This window comes from Conger conger, chromosome 18, assembly GCF_963514075.1.
Source record: "Conger conger chromosome 18, fConCon1.1, whole genome shotgun sequence".
Classification (NCBI taxonomy): domain Eukaryota; kingdom Metazoa; phylum Chordata; class Actinopteri; order Anguilliformes; family Congridae; genus Conger; species Conger conger.
This window is the reverse complement of record NC_083777.1, coordinates 2264029-2288618: the sequence shown is the minus strand read 5'-3', so window position 1 is coordinate 2288618 and position 24590 is coordinate 2264029. Positions and strand designations below refer to the sequence as shown.

General features: G+C 47.1%; 1 protein-coding gene across 1 annotated transcript in view; it reads right to left on the bottom strand.

The window, feature by feature from the left end:
- Window positions 1-13738: 13738 nt before the first annotated feature.
- The window catches only part of adgrb3 (adhesion G protein-coupled receptor B3), a 232618-nt gene continuing 221766 nt past the window's right edge, over window positions 13739-24590 (bottom strand). The window contains 6 exon segments of the mRNA XM_061227768.1: window positions 13739-14645; window positions 16662-16766; window positions 17384-17419; window positions 20113-20493; window positions 20495-20745; window positions 20748-20759. Of these exon segments, the coding sequence (XP_061083752.1) occupies window positions 14457-14645; window positions 16662-16766; window positions 17384-17419; window positions 20113-20493; window positions 20495-20745; window positions 20748-20759 (974 nt within the window). The 3' untranslated portion in view covers window positions 13739-14456.

Below are 24590 nucleotides of genomic sequence, written 5' to 3'. Positions count from 1 at the left end.
TGTGTCCTGTTTGGCTGTGTTTGCAGTGTCCTGTGTTTCATGTGTCCCGTTTGGCTGTGTTTGCAGTGTCCTGTGTTTCATGTGTTCCGTTTGACTGTGTTTGCTGTGTGTTGTTTGGCTGTGTTTGCTGTCTTCTTGTTTGGCTATGTTTGCTGTCTTCTGTTTGGTTGTGTTTGCTGTGTCTTGTTTGGCTATGTTTGCTGTGTGTTGTTTGGCTGTGTTTTCTGTCTCCTGTTTGGCGGTGTTTGCTGTGTGTTGTTTGGCTGTGTTTGCTGTGTGTTGTTTGGCTGTGTTTGCTGTGTGTTGTTTGGCTGTGTTTGCTGTCTCCTGTTTGGCGGTGTTTGCTGTGTGTTGTTTGGCTGTGTTTGCTGTTTGCTGTTTGTTGTTTGGCTGTGTTTGCTGTGTGTTGTTTGGCTGTGTTTGCTGTCTCCTGTTTGGCGGTGTTTGCTGTGTGTTGTTTGGCTGTGTTTGCTGTTTGCTGTTTGTTGTTTGGCTATGTTTGCTGTGTGTTGTTTGGCCATGTTTGCTGTGTGCTGTTTGGCTGTGTTTGCTGTCTCCTGTTTGGCTGTGTTTGCTGTGTGTTGTTTGGTTGTGTTTGCTGTGTGTTGTTTGGCTGTGTTTGCTGTGTGTTGTTTGGCTGTGTTTGCTGTGTGCTGTTTGGCGGTGTTTGCTGTGTGTTGTTTGGCTGTTTGCTGTGTGTTGTTTGGCTGTGTTTGTTGTGTGTTGTTTGGCTGTGTTTGCTGTGTGTTGTTTGGCTGTGTTTGCGATCTCCTGTTTGGCGGTGTTTGCCGATGCCAATGTGCCTGACTTTGAATGTGTACCCTTGCAGTTTAATGACTTCATCATTTTATTTGGATGTGCTAATAGACTGGGAGGCTGTCTCATTACCATTGATCGCTTGAAGGATGTATAACCTCAAAAGTGTATGCTTAGCCGACTGATCAATACGAAGGAAGACTCTATGCCTGGTTACCCTAGTAACCTTGGTTCTGAAATGCTTGTGGTTCAGTAGATCTGTCAAAGTGAAAGCAGTGCTTTTTTTCAAGTACGCTGGGGGAAAGATTGCAGCAGACTGACTGCAACACAGCCTCTGCAAAGATTATTCGTGACGGAGATTCTTTTGACTGACCACACAGTCAGCCCTGTATTATTAAATGAGAAACTTCTTCCTGTCAGTGCTGGAGCAGACACTCTCCAATTTGATTCCATCTATTGAATATTTCAAAAGGGAAAGACAAATGACGGTACTGGAAGCAAGATGTTCTGTCCTTGGGAACACCTTATTCATAAACTAATAACATTATACTCATAAACTAATAGCAGTACACTAGAAACACCTGTTGCCAAGCAAAACAAGTATGCTAATGTTGAGGACAGAAGGAATGGTTACTATAGCAATTCTGAAGGTGACTGTTGTACTCAAAGCAGAATCGTCAAGTGGGGGAACATCAATTATATTTGTGTGATAAAACACAAATGAACACAGCACTAAAAAGATCAAAGAGAAATATATTGCAATATATCTGCACATGAAGCATATTAACTATGAATAAGTATACTCAGTAACTAACCTAAACAATGAATCAACTAATCTATTAACAAGGCATTTGTTAACATGAATATTGTCACGTTTCAGGTCTGTCTCGCCATGTTTTATGTTTATTTATGTTTATTTATAGTGTCTTATCATGTATTATGTTGTCTAGGTTCGTCATGTTGTTTAGTTATGTTTCGTTACGATTTATTTTCTTGTCATGTGTCACGTTTCAGGTCTGTCTCGCCATGTTTTATGTTTATTAATTTGTATTAGTCTTGTATTGTCTTATCGTGTATTATGTTAGTCTAGGTTCGTCATGTTGTTTAGTTATGTCTCGTTACGATTTATTTTCTTGTCATGTCTAGTTACGTACGATTATATTCCTGGTTATGTTTAGTGGTTATCGTCTTAGTTTCGCTTTGTGTTATGTTTTGATGCATGTTTATTGTTACGTTAACTGGTCACGGTTTATGCATACACTTTTAGATGTTTTTCCGCAAACCTTGCGTTCCGCCTTTTCTCTCTCTCTCCTTCTGTCATTCACTCCCTAATTGTTTCTATTTGTCTATTTACTAAAACTACTAACGCTAGATCAGGATTGGGTAGAAACTAACAAACTAATCATGTGTTCATGTTACCTTACGTTTCTCGTGCATGTCATTTACTAATTTACTAATGCTAGGGCAGGATAGGTTTATTACTAACGATTACTAATCTCCTTGTTAAACTTGTCATTCATCGCACCTGTTTTCCATTTCCTTGCTACGCTCTAACTAATTGTCTACACCTGTCTACACCCACATTTATAGCCCAGTCGCGCTACTGTTCACTGCGAAATTGTCTGCCTCTAGTTTTACTACGCAACGCTTGAGCATTATTTTCTGATTGATTCACGTTAAGATCCAAGCCTGTTTTACCGACCATCGTTATTTGATTTCTGTTTCGTTGACCATTGTTTGTTTTTGACCACGTCCTCGCCTACCGTCTTTGTACTTTTGCCTCGCTGATTGTTTTTATGGTTTCGACTTCCGCATCGCCCTCGACTACGACTCTGCCTGCCGTCTGCCTGTACATCTGCCCCGCTGACAGCTCTCCTGCTACCGGACCTCCCTGCACGTTTACCGACTACGAGTTTGCCTCTTCCCTCGGCACCGTGCTGTTTGTTTGTTTAATATTTGTTTGGCTGGATCTACGTGTATGGACATTGCTTGTTTTGACTACGCTCCTGGGATTTGTCCCAAATAAAGCCCTTATGGGACTTTATTCAATTATTGTTTCTGAGTCGTGCATTTTGGGTCCAACCCCCACGCACCCCTCTCAAATATGTTGTCAAAATGTCAGAACTGTCTGTCAGAACTGCAAATCTCAAAGAAAGAGTTTAAAATTAAACTGGTCAACCAGCTACCAGCTGTTTCAAAACCTAGCTTGAGCAGTTTTTTTCAGCAGGGCTGCTATCATCCAAGCTTAAGTGGAAACAAAACTTATTTATGTTATCCATCCATTCACATGCACAGTTCTATAAAACAAGTGTTAAACACAACACATGGACCTCTTCTGGAGATTGCATTTCGGAATGTGTCTGGAAACGGATTTTGCTTCTACATTTGAATCGCTTTCAAATGAAAAGTCCAGTCGAGCTGTTTTTGTTTCCCCAGCCAAATCCTTTGACTAAAATACAACATTATCAAAAATATACAGTTCTGGAACAGTGACACAGGTTTTGTTGTTTTGGCTCTGAAGTCCAACAAATACTTTGACTCACCTAAAATGGGGGAAATGTACGAAAAGGGCTTTCAACACGGATTGCACCATATGGAAGGTTAAATTAAAGGTGCCAGTCTGCACTTCAACCTCACACTGATTCCTTGCTGTAAAGTCCAGCGTGCTGAAGTGCAGAACCAAAACAGCAAAAACTCTGTCACTGCCCACATGCTTGTGTTGTCTGAAAATGAGATAAGTTACAGGTTTTTTTTAAACTGCCATGTGCCATGCCGATGAAGGTTATGCCAGCTTAATTTAAATGAACTGGGTTTTGAAGGGAGGGAGGCGAAGGAGATGGACACAAAAGCAGTTTTATTTATTTATTTACTGTGAAGAAGTGGTGTTGCAGTTGCACAAGCTCTCCTCCCTGGCTGGAGAACGCATCGCTGCCCTTTCTCAGTCTCTCACACCGGGCACATCTTCTCCATCCTGCCCCCTTGTGAACACAACAGTTTCATTCTGAAAGAAAAACGCAGTCTCACCCCTTTCCTTCTGAAGAGGTTCTTTTGTGCAACAAAGCGTACAAACTCAGCACAGCTTGAGCTAGAAAATGCAATACACTTGTGTATTTGTTAGCTAAGATCAAAACCACTCTCTCTGGCACCCACAATTCATTGTTGTGAATTCAATAAGCAAAAATAACTTTGACAACAGGACTGGAATTGACACTGTTCAGCGGATTTATAAAAGAAGGGAACGTGTGTGCTTTTTTTATCTCTATAAATACAGTGTTGGAGAGAGGCTGTAACTGGTCAACAGATCAGAATGTATCAGTTTCTCATTTGGCGACTAACTTTCAACCAAACATTGTGGATCTTGAGCAAACAAATGTCTAAAAACACCTTTTAATTCAAGCTGAGAATTTGACTTTTAGCCAGACGTGAATTACCTGATTGGAAATCTAAAATTGGGGAGTACAGAGCCAAATAAAAAAGAAACACGCCATTGTCCCAAACATTATTGAGCTCACTGTATATCGTAAGGGAAAGCAGGATGGCCACCAATGAACTCTCTCAGGGTTTAGACTACCTGACTGAACATTAGCTGTAGCAGTAGGCATACTGCAGTCTGTCTCAAAACATAAAGCTCTCCCAGGGTTTAGGCTACCTGACTAAATATTAGCTGTAGCAGTAGGCATACTGCAGTCTTTCTCAAACCATAAAGCTCTCCCAGGGTTTAGGCTACCTGACTAAACATTAGCTGTAGCAGTAGGCATACTGCAGTCTTTCTCAAACCATAAAGCTCTCCCAGGGTTTAGGCTACCTGACTAAACATTAGCTGTAGCAGTAGGCATACTGCAGTCTGTCTCAAACCATAAAGCTCTCCCAGTGTTTAGACTACCTGACTGAACATTAGCTGTAGCAGTAGGCATACTGCTGTCTGTCTCAAACCATAAAGCTCTCCCAGGGTTTAGGCTACCTGACTGAACATTAGCTGTAGCAGTAGGCATACTGCAGTCTGTCTCAAACCATAGGCTGCCGCAGTGAGCTGTGAAAAGCAGGATATGGAAAAATGTACATGTAAAGGCTCATCTCCGTGGCAACAGTATTCAGACCTCCACCTTCCCACCTACAGAAGAAGCAAGTCACATGACCAAGCACTGATTGAAGTCTGAGCAGAGATAGCTACAGCAAGAGTGTACGCACTGAGGTGAGTCTTTTATGGAACAGGCCTATTCTCTAACCACATTCTGCAGCAGAGAGCTTTGCCTTTGTGGAACAGGACCGTTCTCTAACCACACTCTGCTGCAGAGAGCTTTGACCTTCTCTCAGCATACAAGGTTGCAGTGATCTTATGTTATTGAGTGTTGTCCCTCTCTGACCATCAACTGCTTTTTCTCTATTTGGTCTATTTGGACGCTATGTTTACATGATTCGTACAACAGTTTAAGGTGCTCTTAAATCACTCGTACGAGATTTAAGAACAAATGTACAAGTGGTTCTTGCATGAGGCATGATTTTCTCTAAACAGTGAGCATTGTTTTCTCTATTTGGTCTATTTGGACACTGTCGCAGTTAACATTGTCCCTCTAAGACAGGGGTGTCAAACTCCAGTCCTGGAGGGCCACAGTGTCTGCTGTGTGGACTCTTTAGCCAATGAAAGACTTGTATCTCTCTCTCATGCTGAAACATCAAAAACCAGCAGACACTGCGGCCCTCCAGGACTGGAGTTTGACACCCCTGCTCTAAGCCACTGTAGAAGTGTCCTCTATCCTTCTATAATCCAATAATTTTGTTGTTCTTTTGCTCTTCAAACCATACAGTGCACTGCAGCAAAAAAACTGGCTATTTTCTACAAACGTGCCACTTTGACGAGACGCCTCCACGCCCCTTCCTCGGCCCGTGAAACGAACACGGAGACGATCCTAAAAAGAGCGACAGTCTGTTCTAAAAGGAATGCGACGGCACAGCGAGAGCCGAGGCGGGGACGGGTCGGGCGGTGACACCGTCTAATTTGGCGATTCTGCGGGTGACGAGGCAGACTCCCACGGGAGGGAGCCGAGGCTTAACGCGCATCAACGACAGGCAAGGTCTCCGCCCGAGGCACGCGCTCCCCGAAAGTTCTCCTCGGACGAGGGGAGCAGATGGTTGCCCGGCGACGCCGCGGGTGTCTGGGTAATTTGGCGTCTGACGCCATGGCGACCCGGGCGGAGGCGCAGACGGGACAGAGGTCTCCTCGACGGGGAGCTGGAGGAGCACATCTGTATCCTCCTTAATGAGAGCCGCTCCTCACACAGCTCAGCGCCGCTCTGACAGGCGGCCATTTTGAATAACCTTTGGTCAATGTTAATACTTGGGAAGAAGGTGCTTCCGTGTCTAGGGCGAGTGATGCCGGGGAATGATGCTGAGGAATGTGGATTGATTCATTGCAGTGTAGCAGTGTAGCAGTGTAGAAAAAGACAACTGTAGGCTCTGAATCAAATACTGTGTTCATAGAAAAGACACACTGTGGCGGCCCGATCAGGGATCAGTACACCACGGGAGTGGAACGACCCGTGCGCCAACGCCGAGTGCTCGGGAGAATAATTGATAACGTGTATTTCCCGAGTTTGTATTTTATAGGTCAGCACCTTGGAGAGAGCCCGGCGAGGAGAGTCAGCACCAAGACCAGCAGCACTGGGGAAAGGCGCGTGGGGAATATGAGCAACACCGGGGAAAGGCACGTGGGGAATATGAGCAACACGGGGGAAAGGCGCGTGGGGAATGAGAACAATGGTTTTCTAACCAATACTGATTGGACATGCGCAGCTGGACCGAGTCCAGGAGGGAGAGAGACGCCCTACAAAAGGCCGGGTGTGAGCACAGAGCGGGGCTGAGTACTGAGGGAGACGGGCAGGAGCACAGAGCGGGGCTGAGTACTGAGGGAGACGGGCAGGAGCACAGAGCACAGAGCGGGGCTGAGTACTGAGGGAGACGGGCAGGAGCACAGAGCGGGGCTGAGTACTGAGGGAGACGGGCAGGAGCACAGAGCGGGGCTGAGTACTGAGGGAGACGGGCAGGAGCACAGAGCACAGAGCGGGGCTGAGTACTGAGGGAGACGGGCAGGAGCACAGAGCGGGGCTGAGTACTGAGGGAGACGGGCAGGAGCACAGAGCACAGAGCGGGGCTGAGTACTGAGGGAGACGGGCAGGAGCACAGAGCGGGGCTGAGTACTGAGGGAGACGGGCAGGAGCACAGAGCGGGGCTGAGTACTGAGGGAGACGGGCAGGAGCACAGAGCACAGAGCGGGGCTGAGTACTGAGGGAGACGGGCAGGAGCACAGAGCGGGGCTGAGTACTGAGGGAGACGGGCAGGAGCACAGAGCGGGGCTGAGTACTGAGGGAGACGGGCAGGAGCACAGAGCACAGAGCGGGGCTGAGTACTGAGGGAGACGGGCAGGAGCACAGAGTGGGGCTGAGTACTGAGGGAGACGGGCAGGAGCACAGAGCACAGAGCGGGGCTGAGTACTGAGGGAGACGGGCAGGAGCACAGAGCGGGGCTGAGTACTGAGGGAGATGGGCAGGAGCACAGAGCAGGGCTGAGTACTGAGGGAGACGGGCAGGAGCACAGAGCACAGAGCGGGGCTGAGTACTGAGGGAGACGGGCAGGAGCACAGAGCACAGAGCGGGGCTGAGTACTGAGGGAGACGGGCAGGAGCACAGAGCGGGGCTGAGTACTGAGGGAGACGGGCAGGAGCACAGAGCACAGAGCGGGGCTGAGTACTGAGGGAGACCGGCAGGAGCACAGAGCGGGGCTGAGTACTGAGGGAGACGGGCAGGAGCACAGAGCACAGAGCGGGGCTGAGTACTGAGGGAGACGGGCAGGAGCACAGAGTGGGGCTGAGTACTGAGGGAGACGGGCAGGAGCACAGAGCACAGAGCGGGGCTGAGTACTGAGGGAGACGGGCAGGAGCACAGAGTGGGGCTGAGTACTGAGGGAGACGGGCAGGAGCACAGAGCACAGAGCGGGGCTGAGTACTGAGGGAGACGGGCAGGAGCACAGAGCGGGGCTGAGTACTGAGGGAGATGGGCAGGAGCACAGAGCAGGGCTGAGTACTGAGGGAGACGGGCAGGAGCACAGAGCGGGGCTGAGTACTGAGGGAGACGGGCAGGAGCACAGAGCACAGAGCGGGGCTGAGTACTGAGGGAGACGGGCAGGAGCACAGAGCACAGAGCGGGGCTGAGTACTGAGGGAGACGGGCAGGAGCACAGAGCGGGGCTGAGTACTGAGGGAGACGGGCAGGAGCACAGAGCGGGGCTGAGTACTGAGGGAGACGGGCAGGAGCACAGAGCACAGAGCGGGGCTGAGTACTGAGGGAGACGGGCAGGAGCACAGAGTGGGGCTGAGTACTGAGGGAGACGGGCAGGAGCACAGAGCAGGGCTGAGTACTGAGGGAGACGGGCAGGAGCACAGAGCACAGAGCGGGGCTGAGTACTGAGGGAGACGGGCAGGAGCACAGAGCACAGAGCGGGGCTGAGTACTGAGGGAGACGGGCAGGAGCACAGAGCACAGAGCGGGGCTGAGTACTGAGGGAGACGGGCGCGGAGTCAGTACGTGGGAGAAACAGCCTATCCCTAACAAAATCAAGTCAAAGTGGAGACGCGGAATTCTTGTGTCGAGGAAAGGCGCGGGTTGGAAGGCCCCGCCACGGATACGGACGGACCAACACAGTCACGTGAATTTTTTGGCCGGTGACTTTTTTTCCTTTTTGTTGAAAAAGAAAGTTTTGTTTGGGACTTTTTGGAATGTGCCCTGAAGGCACTTAGAAAAAATTAATAAACCTAATTTTTTGATTGAATATTCTCGCTCTCTATTTCTCTCACCCCATGGGTCACCACAACACGTGCACACACACACCTACATGTACACACACACACACACATACACACGCACATTCACACGAACACATGTGCACACATGCACACACACATACATACATACCTACATACATACATACCTACATACACAAACCCATGCACACACATGCACACACACACACACGTACACACGCATGCACACACATCCATACACACAGAGACACTTAAACACACACACATGCACACACACACACCTACCTACAGAAACACTCATACACACATGAATATACACACACACACACACACCTGCACACTTACCTATTCACACACACACATACACCTGCACAGCTACGTACATACATACACACACACACCGGCACACCTAACTACACACAAACACATGCACACACATGCCCACAAACACACACACATTTCTTATACAGTATATCAGGTCCTAACCCAAGTGGCTAATCAACTAATTGGCCATCCATACATGAGTCAGCAGAACACTGCCGCACATTTCAGCCAATCAGGAAAATATGCCTCTTAAGGTGGACTGCCCCAATGAATCAACAGGCATTTTTCAAGTGACGCAAAGGGGAACTTCACCCTGTCAAGCCTGTATATAAACATCCTGCCTGTGTGCGTTCTTGGCTGAGCGCCTCTCCTTCCTGCGGGCTTTTGGAAAGAAGCCCTGTCTCTCTCTCTGGTAGTGCTGTAGGATCGATGTTCAGCTCTCTGCCTCCTCAGTATGCAGGTGTATCTAACGCCTTCCCCATCTCCTCCCGAACAGGACGACCCTCAGCTGCGGGGGAGACAGGACAGATGAGAAAAATAAGAGAAATGTTCAAATGAAGCTCATTCCCCGGATCCAGGTGCTTTCCTCAAACCACCTTAAGGGACTGCAGCTAGACCAATCAGTAATCCCATCTCATCTTCAGGTGGTCTGATCAGCAGCTTAAATAAGTGTGTGTGTGTGTGTGTGTGTGTATGCAAGCAAGAGTGTGTGTGTGTGTGTGTAGGTCGGTGTGCAGGTACGCAAGTGTGTATGAGAGTTTGTGCTTGTGTGTGTGTGCGTGACCATATGTGTGTGTGTCTGTGTGTGTGTGTGTGTGTAAATGTGCCTGTGTGTGCGTGTATGTGTGTGTGTGCTTGCCTCTTCATGCTTGCTGTATGTGTGCATGCAAACATTAATGTATATTAATGTGTATGTTAACATAAGTGCATACACTTAAACGTGAATCCCTCCCTATGTCTACTCCCCTACCCCTGATGCTAACACCCTCCTCCCTCCTGTGACTCAAAGTGTGGAGTTGAGTTGGCTGAATGGACTTTGTGCCAACAGGCCATATTTGTAATCATCAAAGAGCCAGAATGGCGGCAGACATGGTGATTGATTTGGGGAATTTAATCCCCTCTGTGCCGGACCAGGGCAGTACCACGCACATTATTTCACCCGTTCTGAAGGGTGTCGTGTTACCGTGGACACGGGCGCTGCGCCAGGAACACAGAGCCTGCTGGGAGAATGCGCATGAATACTTCAAACATCAATACACACACACACACACACACACATACACACACACTCTCTGACACACACACACACACACACACACACACAATCTGACACACACACACACACACACTCTCTGACACACACACACACACACACACACACTCACACACTCACACATACACACACACTCTCCGACACACACACACACACACACACACTCTGACACACACACACACACACACACACACTCTCTGACACACACACACACACACACACAATCACACTCTCTGACACACGCACACACACACACACACACACTCTGACACACGCACACACACACACACACACTCTCTGTCACACACACACTCACACATACACACACACACACTCTCTCTCTGTCACACACACACACACACACACACTCACACCCACACACACACACACACACACACACACACTGGTTAACTTCTCACCTATTCCTTTCTTTGCATTCATACACAAAGATTAAGCAATTAAGATTCACAACTAATGGTGGTTGGATTAATTAGACTTCACCTCTTTCCGTTGGGTAATATGCTATTCTTTAATTGCACTTGAATGCATAATCTATTTCCACAATATACCATATGTGTCCAAGTGATTACTACTTGTATAGGCAAACACAAAATTATACATTATCTCTCTCTCTCTCTCTCTCTCTCTCTCTCTCGCTCACTCTCTCTCGCTCACAAAATATTTCAGTTTAAATGTGAATAAAAATATGTGCCAGTTCTTTGATTTATTCATTAACTTCCAAATATTTCCACATATTTATTTCCTCCACTTTTCATTGATGATCCTCAGCTAATGACAATTGAACGTTTTTGGCAATCCTCCTCGGAGCTATGCAAATGTTTACAACAATTTCCTCCCCAACAAGCTTTGCTCACATGCTGTACTCTGTTCAGCTTGCCAGATTTCATTCATTCTACCAGGTGAACTACATTCTCAAAGAATGATAACCAGTCGAATAAGGCTTATGTTAAGATAAACACTATTAAATTGATAATAGAAAAACCTCTGATACATTTCAGCAACACTAATGTATTGAATGCGTAAGAAATTACTACATCAGACATTATTTTGCTTTGTACTGTTCATGAATGGATAAAGTTTATATGGATAAAGGAACCATTATCTCCATGGCAACGAAGGTAAAAAGAAAATCGTCAGTTTCAGCAGATTTTCACCATTCAGGTGCTATTCATATCTTGCCCTGTTCATACCCTGCCCTCTTCAGAACCCACCCTGTTCATACCCACCCTGTTCAGAACCCACCCTGTTCATACCCACCCTGTTCAGAACCCACCCTGTTCATACCCACCCTGTTCAGAACCCACCCTGTTCATACCCTGCCCTCTTCAGAACCCACCCTGTTTATACCCACCCTGTTCAGAACCCACCCTGTTTATACCCACCCTGTTCATACCCACCCTGTTCAGAACCCACCCTGTTAATATCCTGCCCTATTCAGAACCCACCCTGTTCATACCCTGCCCTCTTCAGAACCCACCCTGTTCATACCCACCCTGTTCAGAACCCACCCTGTTCAGAACCCACCCTGTTCATACCCTGCCCTCTTCAGAACCCACCCTGTTTATACCCACCCTGTTCAGAACCCACCCTGTTTATACCCACCCTGTTCATACCCACCCTGTTCAGAACCCACCCTGTTAATATCCTGCCCTATTCAGAACCCACCCTGTTCATACCCTGCCCTCTTCAGAGCCCACCCTGTTCAGAACCCACCCTGGTCATAACCTGTAGCTATCTCATGACTTTTTATTGCTGTTCAATAGATTGCATAAAATCTATATTTACAAACTATAATTTCTTACTGGAAACAGTGACCCATTAAAATTCTGCTGAATCAAAAATATTGTTTTTTTACATTACTTGCTTGTTTGCCAAACATGGTTTACATACATCATTATCTTATTAATAATAATAATATACTTATGGTGTGCATAAAATTGTGACTTGCACTGACTTGCACATTTTTCTTATGTGAGGAACATTATATTTATTTACTTACCTAGCATAACTGCAAAAAAATCTGTAAAATAAATAAAAGCTCATTTGACAATAGCTTGCTGGTATAATTGTGTGATATTGTACTCAGGGTGTACCCATGAGACTGGAATCCCAGTCTCGCTTCACTGTTTCTGCCTCTCTCTGAACGGCGGCCATTTTGGAGACTGATCTCCGGTGTGCTCACACTGTGGGCTTATTCCAATCCCTTATTCTTCTCCTTTTTTCTTTCTACTTCTCTTGCCCCTAACTCCACCCATTGGGAGAGACTAAGAAAAGATGAATGAAAAAAAAGAAAAGACAGGGAAATTGAGAAAATGTGAATTAGGCAAGTGGAATATCCTTTCTCCTTCAAATTTCAGTTCTAGGCCCCGTCGGGTACAGATGTGGTAGATGCGGAGAGCTTTACTTGCAATCATTTATACGTCACGCTTTAGGAAACTATACTTCCGCTCATGTTTGCTCACCACAAAGGAAAGTTAGGGAGTTCTTAACTTCTAGTTCCAGCTCCTAGAAGGAACATTGAATGCGTTGGAATGTCCTTAAAGACAGCGGACCTTGACTGATTTCCGTGTCAGGAGCAAGGAAAAAAAAAAGATGTGAAGAATTAGCGATTGGAATGAACCCAAAAAGCTGCTTAACTTATCTAGCACTCGGTTTCCCAAACATCCAAACCTCATCCATAATGAACAACCATCTCCTTCAGAGAGCCTCTGCAACCCAGCTAGCACAGAACGTCCTCACAATGTTTCTGCCATACAGTGGCAATGTTATAGCAGTGACAAAACATTCCAGTAATATTGTTGGAACATGGGCCCACAACAGTGTTTTTGTTATGAGTGTGTTTGTGTGTGCATGTGTATGTGTGTGTGTGCGTGTGTGTGTGTGTGTGTGTGTTTGTGTGTGTATGTGTGTGTGTGCATGTGTATGTGTGTGTGTGTGTGTTTGTGTGTGCATGTGCATGTGAGTATGTGTCTGATCTATGATTTTGTAGAAAACATGTGACATGGTTATAGGTGCCTGGGTCGAGCCCTAAGGTATCTGGCAAGGGGTAAGATGAAACAGCATGTGTTGTCTGTAAACAAAGCATATGGCATTCTTAAGGTAGGCCATGTGTGCCATGTCACACCCTTCGTGGTTATTTAAACCAGGAAGGAAACAGTGCAAGCTTGTGTTGTGTTTCACTGATGTTCCCACTAGCCAGTGTGATTACAATTAAAACCTGCACTTTCTTTTGTTTGGTGTTTGGTGTGTGGCGAGCTTCTACATTAGTTTCTGACACTCTGAGATCACATGCCTTTGGACTAAAGAGAGAGAGAAATGAGACTCAACACAACAAACAAACAGTAATAAAATAAAACAGAAGCGCTTGTGATGCCCACTGCCGCAAGCGCAACGAGATTGAGTTGACAAACCCTCCGAAGCAATACTACAACATATTTCCTCTTTTATTTACATTCCGTTTTTTCCAAATGTTAACATCTTTCACTCTTTTTTTATTTTTTTTTAACCAGGTTGGTAATTTTTCTCATCAAAATAAATTGGCACGAGTAAAACATATGTAGACAAAAGTTTATTTACACCATACAACATTTGTTTTAAATATTTTATACAGGGCTGCAGATGAGAGAGCTTGCTGAGAGCCATCAATCGGAACCTGCAGTAATAAAGTTGTGAAATATATTATTCATATAAAAGTGAGTATTACTTTTATTGCATTTAAAAGCAATGGAGAATGTAGCTTGACAAACATTCATTTTTAAATGACAGAAAAAATCCTTTTGCCCCTTTTTTTATATTATAAAGTAAAAAGTGTAGTAATGGCCAAACAGACTGTTATAAACTTTTTAAAAACCTGCATAAATATATACATTGTGCTCCCAGGCCCAGGTCGGAGAAATAAAGACTGAGCCTTACGAAGCCGGGACGACATGACCGTGTTGTCGCTTTGCTTTTTGAGGTTTTATCTAGAAAGATTACCTTTTTACCCATTCATTCCACAGGTACTTTAAACACATGATGGTAAATATTGTACACCTGCCTGCCCCCCACTAAGAACACTAGTGAGAATACAAAAAGAAAACACTGATTTATTTTTTTTGTAGAATTTTTTTCCGTTTTTTTTTCTCTCGTGGTGGTTTTTTTTTTAAACGTATTGGCACATAATGTCCCTGCCATACTGGTGTAGTCCGGATATGTATGCCAAGGCTGTGGGAAAGTCTTTCTGGTTTTTTCAGTGCAAAATGCATCCTCCCGCCCTGCGGCGCCTCCGCGGCTCAGACCTCGGTCTGAAAGTCCCCCTCCTGCACGTCCAGGGGGAGGCTGACGCACTTCTCCCAGTCAGCCGGGGTCATCTCCAGCGCGTCCTTGGCGTGGGGCTCCAGTACATTCATAGTGGCGTAGTTCTGGTACTCGCTCCCCGGGTTGTAGCTCTCCCACGGGTTCTTGTTTTGCATGGCTTTGTCCTGGAGAGAGGGAGGGAGGGAGGGCAGGGGAGAGGGAGAGGGAGAGGGAGAGAGAGGGGGCAGGAGAGAGAAAGAGAGAGAGAGAGAGAGAGAGAGAGAGAGAGAGAGGGGGGGGGCAGGAGATAGGGGGCAGGGGAGAGAGAGAGCAAGGGAGAGAGGCATGTAATTCCTACACACATCAGCCAATATGGATGTAAATACCCTCAATGATATCATCATTCATTTCTTCATTTCAAATCCAACATGCATAAGTACAGAGCCAAAAGATCTGAAATTGTACCACTGTCCAAATCTTTGCTGGCTAAGGGTAGACTTTTACGCACCTATAGGGCACCACCCCAGCAGGCATGACTTTCTATGCACCTTTATTTGTGAGTGTATGGACACCCTAACTATCCCAGAGTGCTGCTGCAAACAGGCCGTGTTTGTCACAGAGCAGCTCCTCTCAGGCAGAAACAGGAGGCTGTCAGAGAACATGTGAAAGGCTGGGACTTGCTGGCTGACAGCTCCTCTCCAGCTTCTGGTGGGTGGTAGAGGGTCGCTGGAAACATTTACCGTTTCCACACAAACATCCTCGCAGTAGTTACTAAGCAACAAGCCGCAAATGACATCTTGCTGTGGGTTGATTGAAATGTGAGTGAAAGGAGGCACTGATGCCTGTCTGTGTGTGTTTGTGTGGGGTGTATCTGTGTGTGTGTGTGTGTGTGTGTGTGTGGGGGGGGGGGGGGGGGGGGGTGTCTGTGTGTGTGTAGTCTAAGTGTGTGTGTTGTTATGTGAGTGCGTCTGTGCGCGTGTGTATGTGTGTATGCATGTGTGTGTGTTTATGTGTGTGTGATCCTGTGTGTGCATGTAGTGTGTGTGTATACTTGTATATGTCTGTGTGTGTGTGTGTATGTGTGCGTGTGTATGTAGCGTGTGGGTGTGTGTATGCATGTGTGTGTGTGTGCGTGCCTGTGTGTGTACATAGTGTGTGGGTGTGTGTATGCTTGTGTGTGTGTGTGCGTGTGTGTGCGTGCCTGTGTCTCTAAGTCCTGCCATAGAGGGAGGCAGCATTGAGCACATTCTCTTAAGAGTGAACAAAAAATTCCAGCAACATGCAGGTGTATGCGTCAGTTTCCATGGAGACAGATGCAGCACGTACTGTGGAGAGTGTGTGGAAGGGTGAATACACATTCTGCACATTCACCCACTGCAGGTGACTGTGGGAGGCCCCGAATTAACAGCTACGCCGCTCCAAAGGCAGGAAATAAGAGTGAGGTCCCTGAACAATCATCTCATTTGCAGGCAGTGGCAGAGAGGATCGCTGCAGGGAGCAGACTCCCGGATGGAGACGGGAGAAGAGCATTTTCTGCCTGTTTTCACAGGATGTGTTATAATGTGAACAGACAAGTGGAGCCCCTTTTCTCACACAGCTGCATGTATACATGTCTGTACCCCTGCCCCCACCTACGCTCACACACTCTCACACAGCTGCATGTATACATGTCTGTACCCCTGCCCCCACCTACGCTCACACACTCTCACACAGCTGCATGTATACATGTCTGTACCCCTGCCCCCACCTACACTCACACACTCTCACACAGCTGCATGTATACATGTCTGTACCCCTGCCCCCACCTACGCTCACACAATCTCGCGCACACACACACACACACACTCCCAGGCAGACACACAGCCACAGGCATGTATCACTGCACACAGCGAAAGCACAGCCACACACACACCCGCATGCACACACACATACACACAGGCACACACCCATGCACACAGAAAACATGCATACACACACACACACACACACACACACGCATGCAAGCACACACACACCCACCCCCACACATACACATACACCCCTCCAACGCTCCAACACTTGCCAATCAGGCAAGGCGAAGAAAGGTTATTTTCTCTGATTCTTTAGACGGCATTATCCGGAGCACTCTTAATCCACTACGCCACAGCGTGTGCGTTAGCACAGCGTAATGCCCCCCCCCACCCCCCCTTCCTGTTACTCACCATGCCGGCCATATTTGGTATGTCTCGGAATCGGTCCAGAGTCTGAAATTTCTGATTGAGTTCCTGAAAAAGCTCCATGTGTCTCTTCCTGGTGTGCATCACTTTCTGCGAGGGAGAAGGTTCAGCGAATCAGTGACGGAAACGCAGACTTTCCCTGCCTCTGGCCTGCCCGCCCACGCCCTGCTTCACCTGCTTTCATAGTCACATTAAAGCCCCTCTTTACCCCCCGCTTTACCCCCCTCACTTACCTGTGGTGTCTCGGCTGCGTAAGTCTTTTACCAATAAGACATCACAAGCCCCAGCCAGGCGAGCACAGCCAGCTCTTGGGGCTTTTTGGCAGCGCTAACACCTCCGCTAAATTTATTGTGGGGCTATGAACTAAATGTTCTGAGCTGAAGGTAAAAAGGGCTTTTCTTATAATCACACCTCAGATGTTTTTACTCACAGTCGAGCGTAGCACACCACATGGAGATTATCTGTGATACATTGAGTTAAAACGGTTTATTTTAGGTATTGCAGCGTGCTAGTTTTAAGCACCCTCATATTTGTATTCACAAGTTAAGTACCGACAGGGAAATAATGGAACAGATACTCATGGCTGTTCAATATTATCGACGTTGTGTTTAGCTTAACACACGGGACAGATTAGTGACAACCAGGCCACTAAGTAGCACAGAGGCAGTAAAATATGAACAGGACATAAAACTGCAGTTTATACTTACTTCAAAGTCCAGGTCTGAATATCGTGACTTTCTTCTCTGTTAAAAGAAAGAAAAAAGTTTTAAGTTAGCCATTTCTATTTGTATGGCAGTTTGATGGAAAGTATGAACAGTCATGTTTAAAATATGTTTATGCAGAGCAGTCCATAAGCATTTGGACAGTGGCAATTTTTAAATTGTTTTAGTAGTGTGCTCCAGTACATTGGATTTTAAATAAAATAATAATGAATAATTAAATAATCAAGTAATTGGCTTCTCAGCTGTTTCTTGGCCAGCTGTTTGTCATTATCATTAAATCATGCACAAGAATGGTAACAAAAGGTCTAGACTAGATTATAGGTTTGGCATTTGCATTTACAGTCTGTTGCAGTTGACTCAACATGAAGACCAAAGAAGTGGCAGTAAAGCAGGCCTTTATGAAGCTGGAAAATCAGAATAAGTCTGTCAGAGACAGAGCCAAAACATCAGGTGAGTCAAAACCAACTGTTCGGTGCATTGTTAAGAAGCAAGAATACACTGTATAGTAAATAACCTGGTAAACCAGGGAAGACCATTGTAGTGGATGTGATAAGGATACTTTAAATCAGGGGTGTCCAATCTAACCCAGAAAGGGCCGGTGTGTGTGCAGGTTGTTGTTTTAGCACAGGACTAAGACAGCTGATTCTACTCATCAAGGTCTTCATTAAAGACCATGATTAGGCCATTAGCATAATCAGGTGTGTTACTGCTGGATTAAAACAAAAACCTGCACCCACGCCGGCCCTTTTAGGATAAGATTGGACACCTCTGCTTTAAATAGAGAAGAAAAAACCCTTTTCAACTGTCAAATAGCTGATGTGCCAAAGCCTACCATAGAGAAGCCTACACCAGCACAACCTCAGAGGATTCAGAGCTGGATGCAAACCACCGGTCATCCAGAGCAACAGAACGGCTGTCTGCGAGTTAGTGCAAATACAAAGTACAGAAATACACTTTTTAAAGCTACCAAGGAGTTTTTCAGGGCCAAAAAGTGGAATGTGGCCAAGTCAATTACCTGACCTGAATCCAACTGAACATGTGTTACACAGAGCCCCACCAGGGAAGATGCCCACCATCTGCTGATGTCTATGGGGTTGCAGACCAAATGCAAAATATTTGCAGCCAAGTAAAAAATCGGATAACTTCACATAAGATTATGTTGATATGTATAAACAGGGCTGTGATTCACCCAATACGGATATAAATATAAAATATAAATATCCTAAACTTAAAGCAGACGGTCGGCACTTTAACCACATGTTCATCGTTTCTTTTCAAATCCAGAGTGCTGGACTATAGGAGGCAAAACAACAAAAAAAGTGTTTCTATTTAAATACTGACTGACTGCACTGTTATTCAGAAGTCAGTCAGAAACGTCTCTTCAAAAGACCAACTGCCATTTACAGCAGTTTACCACTATGATTAGAATATGGCTAGATATCTGCATAAATATTTCATTTCTGATGATAAGCTGCAGAAGAAGCTCTGGGCATGTATTCAGTTGGGCATTTAAATAGTATTGACATGCTTAAAAATACCATGCTAATTGTGGTGGAGACTGCCTCTAACACAGGAAGGCATCGAGTGCCATTCAATTCAAAAGTTTGCAAAAAATGACACCTTCCAAGGTGCCCTCATGTGGATGATTTTGAAGGCTGCTTGCGTGTATCTTTTGCCACCCATAGGTCTTTGTGATTAACCCTTGAGCTGACTGAGTTCCCACAGAACTACACAAGAGCTCGTCCACAAGTGCAAGTATACAAGAGCTCGATATTTTGTTGTAACTATACGTTTCAAAATACATTTTAATTACTTATCATTAAACAATGATCTAATGATTTTAAGCCTCTGTGAGCCTCCGTGCACAAGGCAGCTAAAAGGCTTGTGACCGCGCATCACGTTACTCTGACGCCTTCAGCTTTCAAAGCACGTCTCATTACGGGCTGCCGAGGCACCTCTGAAGACGCCGTTGACGGACAGATCAGGCAGAGAGGCCCTTCAGTGTGGGGGCAGCCCGAGGCTGTGTTCCAAACCGTACACAGAGAGTGCTGCTCCTGCTACATTTCAATGAAAATACACCTGAAATTCAGTACGAGGAGTACGCCTGTAGCGTTGTGGCTAAGGCGCATGACTGGGACCCAGAAGGTTGGTGGCTCAAGCTCCATCCCAGCCGTTGGGCCCTTGATCAAGGCCCTTAACCCCACATTTGTCCAAGGGGGGACTGTCCCCTGCTCAGTCTAATCACCTGTAAGTGGCTTTGGATAAAAGTTCCAGCTAAATCAGGAATGCATTATTGGTATTTGGCTGATGCTCTTATCCAGAGCGACGTACAGTTGATTAGACCAAGCAGGAGACAATCCTCCCCTGGAGCATTGCAGGGTTAAGGGCCTTGCTCGAGGGCCCAACGGCTACAGGCCGCCCCACATTATTAAGGTAGTATGGGTAATTAAGGTAAATAAGGTAGGTAATTAAGGTAGTATGGGTAATTCAGGTAAATAAGGTAGCTAATTAAGGTAGTATGGGTAATTAAGGTAAATAAGGTAGCTAATTAAGGTAGTATGGGTAATTCAGGTAAATAAGGTAGCTAATTAAGGTAGTATGGGTAATTCAGGTAAATAAGGTAGCTAATTAAGGTAGTATGGGTAATTCAGGTAAATAAGGTAGCTAATTAAGGTAGTATGGGTTCTGCAGGCAGTCCCAGACCCCGTACGCACCTCCAGAGAGCTCATGGAGATGGTGGACCCTGTCTCGCTCCTCGACATGCCCGCACTCTCCTCCATCTCGGCCAGGAAGTTCTTGACGGCCGTGCGGGGCTCGAAGGGCAGGTTCTGCCCGTGTTCGCCGGTGGAGAACGGCTGGTCCAGACCCAGGGACATGTGCTCCATGCCCGTGGGGCCCATCCCGAAGTCGGGGTTGACCTTGTAGTGCCCCAGCCGCTCGTGGGGAAGGGCGTCCATGCCCAGACCCATCTTGCCGTCGTCCTTCATGAGCGTGGGGGCGCTGCCCGACCCCCTGGGCATGACGATGTAGTCCGTCTCCATCATGGAGCCCTGCCCGCCCAGGTCGTGACCTCCGACCTCCTGCTCGGCCGAGCGCCACGGCGGCGTCGGTGCACAGGTAGACGGTCCGGCGCAAGTCCCCGCCCCCGTCGCCGTGACACTGCTCCCCCAGGTCGCCCACGCCCAGGGGCATGTGCAGGCCGGGCGGCTGCTGGATCATCACCTTGGAGATGAGGTTGCCGGGCAGCGTGGAGAAGTTCAGGCCTTCCGGGCCTTTCTCGTCCTCCTCGTCGTTCAGCGAGATGCGGGAGAGCGTGCCTGTGATGGTGGCCGCGCGGCAAGAGCCATGTCCTTATGCAGCGCTGCGGAGAGAGGGAGAGAGAGAGAGGGAGAGGGGGGAGAGAGAGGGAGAGAGGGGGAGAGGGAGAGGGAGCGAGAGGGGGAGAGGGAGGGAGAGAGGGGGAAAGGGGTAGAGAGGGAGAGGGAGAGGGAGGGGGGAGAGAGGGAGAGAGGGAGGATGGGGAGAGGGGTAGAGAGAGGGAGAGAGACAGATGGAGGGAGAGAGAGAGAGAGAGAGAGAGGGAGAGGGAGAGAGAGGGAGAGAGAGGGAGAGGGAGGGAGAGAGAGGGAGAGAGAAAGAGAGAGGGAGAGAGACAGATGGAGGGAGAGAGAGAGAGAGAGAGAGAGAGAGGGAGATTAGATTGCGACTCTGACAGAGGACAGGCCTGCCATGTGCGATTACTCTCTGTGAGCAGAGACCTGACATCACAGTGCCGGAGGGGACACGTGGGGGCTTATTCACGGCGTCCATCTTCCTCGGACACTGAAGGTGGACGCAGACAGGCGCTGGAGTTGACTGGAGGAGAGAGTGCTCTGGGAGACACCCAAACAGCACACACAAACTGCCTCTCCCTGCTGTGCTGCATAATAAACACAGCGTTTTTATACCGGGGTTGGCTCGACCTTGGTGAGGCCCAGACGGAGTGTCTGGCCAGCGTTTCAGACCTACCCTCAGCGCTGAGAGCAGTCAGTGCTATGCCACACTTTAATCTTCCCCTCCTAAATCTGAGGGGAGTCACAGCGGTGATTCAGTACGTATCGCCGGAGAGAGGGGAAGGTTAAAATGGCGGAGAGTGTGTTGCTATTACCCCCCCCAGGGCACAGCCAGTAGAGTAGAAGGGGAGGAGTCTGGCAGCCCCATAGATAACTACATCCTGGGTAGAGCTCAGTGATACTGGCTCATTTTGTAGTCTGCTATAAACATGGGACACTTTAAAACTCCTCCACCCAGAATTCCTCACTGTGTGTGCAGCAGTATCCACTCTTAAAGGCATACTATGCAGGGTTCTTTAGCCTGGCTGTGGTCTCGCGTTTACAAGACGTCTCCTACTCCATCCTCAATCCTGCCCACTATTTCAGATTAATATTATTATTTTTATCTTTATGTCTTTGTTTTTCGAAAGGCGTCGCCAATACCACGGTCGACTCTGGTTGTTTGAACGAGGCTCGTTGGCTTGGCGTTTCGTTTGGTGTATCTCTGCTGCTTCTTCATCTCCAGCCATTACAGTAGCTAGCTACATACACTCCGCTAAACTCCACAGACTCTGGGGCCGCACCCTCACCCAGGAAATACCGCCATGCCCAGAAACACGGCCAAACACATTCTATAAACACACACTCCGGTAAAAGAGCACAGGGGCGTGAGGACAGAGACTGCTAGTGGATTGTAGCTACGTATGCCTTAGCATGGCTATTTTACACTGTTTCCGAGGTAGAAATGTTGCATAGCCTCCCTCTAAATCTAGCAGGCTCAGTCTTTATGTCGTGTTCTGAACTCCAGATTAGTTGTGGCATTCGGACTGAATGTCGCGCCTTAAGGCTGATTTACGCTTTGGCGACAACCTGTCGGCGATGTGTCTGTGTACAAAAGATTTGACAGTTTTGAGCATTGGCGACGGGTGTCCTGTACCTGCTGATTTTGCACAGCCGTGATTGGTTGACTGAAAGGAAGACAAAAGGTTGCCATAGTGAGGATGCTAGTTTACGAGGCTGCTTATTTACATAGCTAGCTTGCGAAATGAATGGGTTTGTGGAGAAGCTGGCTGTTGTAGTGACTATGCACACTGTTGCTTAACTTAATATGCTAAATCTTGTTGGACGCAGTTCTGTCTGCAGACACTTTTGTCTGAAGATACTTTTGTCTGAAGACACTTTGTCATAAATCAGCCGTTACACTCGGAGGGACAGCAGGCACCGCAGCTGACAGGGAGACCGCTGGTGAAACAGACAGAGACGTCCCCCGAGGCGGATACAAGGAGTCAGCCTTGGAGGCTCTCGCCGTTTAAAATCAGGCCTGGCCCCTGCCTCCTCTCTCTGCACCTCTCCTTCCAGAAGATTCCCCTCAGACAGCTATATAACCTGCAGCAAAGGACCAGGGTTTCCAGATCTCCCTCTCCCTCCCTCTCTCACCCCCTCTCTCTCCCTCTCCCTCTCACCCCCTCTCTCTCTCCCTCCCTCTCTCCCCCCTCTCTCTCCCTCTCTCCCCCCCTCTCTCTCCCTCTCTCCCCCCTCTCCCTCTCTCCTCCTCCCTCTCCTCCTCGCTCTCTCCTCCACCCTCTCTCTCTTTCTCTCCTTCACCCTCTCTCTCTCTCTCACCCTCTCCCTCCCTCTCTCTCCCTCCCTCTCTCCCTGAAGCCGAGCTCCCCGCGGTTTTGCTCTGCGTGCCAGCATCCCCTCCTTGATGGCCAGCGAAGCGTGGGCTTCTGCCCTTTAGGCTGAAGAGCCTCTCAGGAGTGAGCGTCTTTTCTCCTGGCCTGCCGACAGCGTATTCATCACGCTCACGTGACCTGCGAGGCCTGGAATCAGCCAGCGTGCTCTTATCTACGGTTAAATCAGCTGCGTTAAAGTGCTGGAGCCATGTTAAGACACAATAGGAATATACTCTATACGACACTGACATTAGCTCAGGAGTCTGACCTAACTGCCAGTTGCACCTGAAGAGCTGTTACCTTGCATGACGTTGGTGTGTGAGTGTGTGTGAATGGGTGAATGAGACACATTAATTGTAAGGCGCTTTGGATAAAAGTACTATGTAAATGCAGTCAATTTGCCATCTATCTATACCAGTGAATCTCAGTTATAAAAGGCAGGAGAAAACCATGGACAAGGCAGGTGCAGCCAGGCTCTGACAGAAACAGCAGAATCCATCTGATCTGAGGAAGCCTGAAGCCAGGCAGAATGGCAGCCATTTTGTCTGGCTAAAGAACTAAAGCCTGGTATGTGTAGGGTTGGTTCATATTTAATTTCCCTGGATCTTTATAACTGCGAGAAGCACATTTAGCCTCGTGCCACTTACACCCACTTCTTCATTAATATACGCCACTAAATATATACTTTATATTCCCAGGAAATGAGAAAAAGGACCATTTCCTGCATGCAAGGTGATCTCAAGATAAGCTAAAACACTAAGAATGCAATTCATCATCCATCCTCATTCTGTATTTTTAATATCCACATTCATTTCAATATACACATTGCACATTGAGCACATATGATTGATGTTCACAGCTTTGCTAACGTATCCATGTTTATCTGGGAAAATTGAAAAATAAAAGTAACTCCAATGAATAATAATAATCACATTTGGCTGCTTAAATACCTGCTTTCGGTTCCTGTACCAGCCAAGGAAGGGACAACAGTCCAGTACATTTAAAGTGAAGAATCACATAATTCCCTGTGAAAGCTGACATTATATAGGTAAAAGATGGGTTCATAAGTAAAGTGCATGATGTTGGCAAGGGCCTCACTGCACCAAATCACCTTTTAAATGATCAGGACGAGTGAGTAGGGTACTTAGAGACTAACGAAGCACGCTTCTGAAAGCTTAAAGTGTATACTCCACTTTGATTGTTGGACATTAGAGACACACATCACATTCAATTCATGTTTATATTCCCAGCAATTCAAGATGGCTTCCGCTGAAGCAATGTACTTATGATAGCAATGAGTAATGTAATAGGTAATGAACTCCCTCGGGGGTATGACTTTATGCGAAGCCATTTTAAGCAACAGATATTATGATCTGACCAGATGCTATAACTCATCCGGGATCAAGATGGCCTCCTTCATTAAGGAATGTTGATTATGCCCTCTAATTAAATTACATCGCAGTGATTTTCAGAGGGCAACGCAGA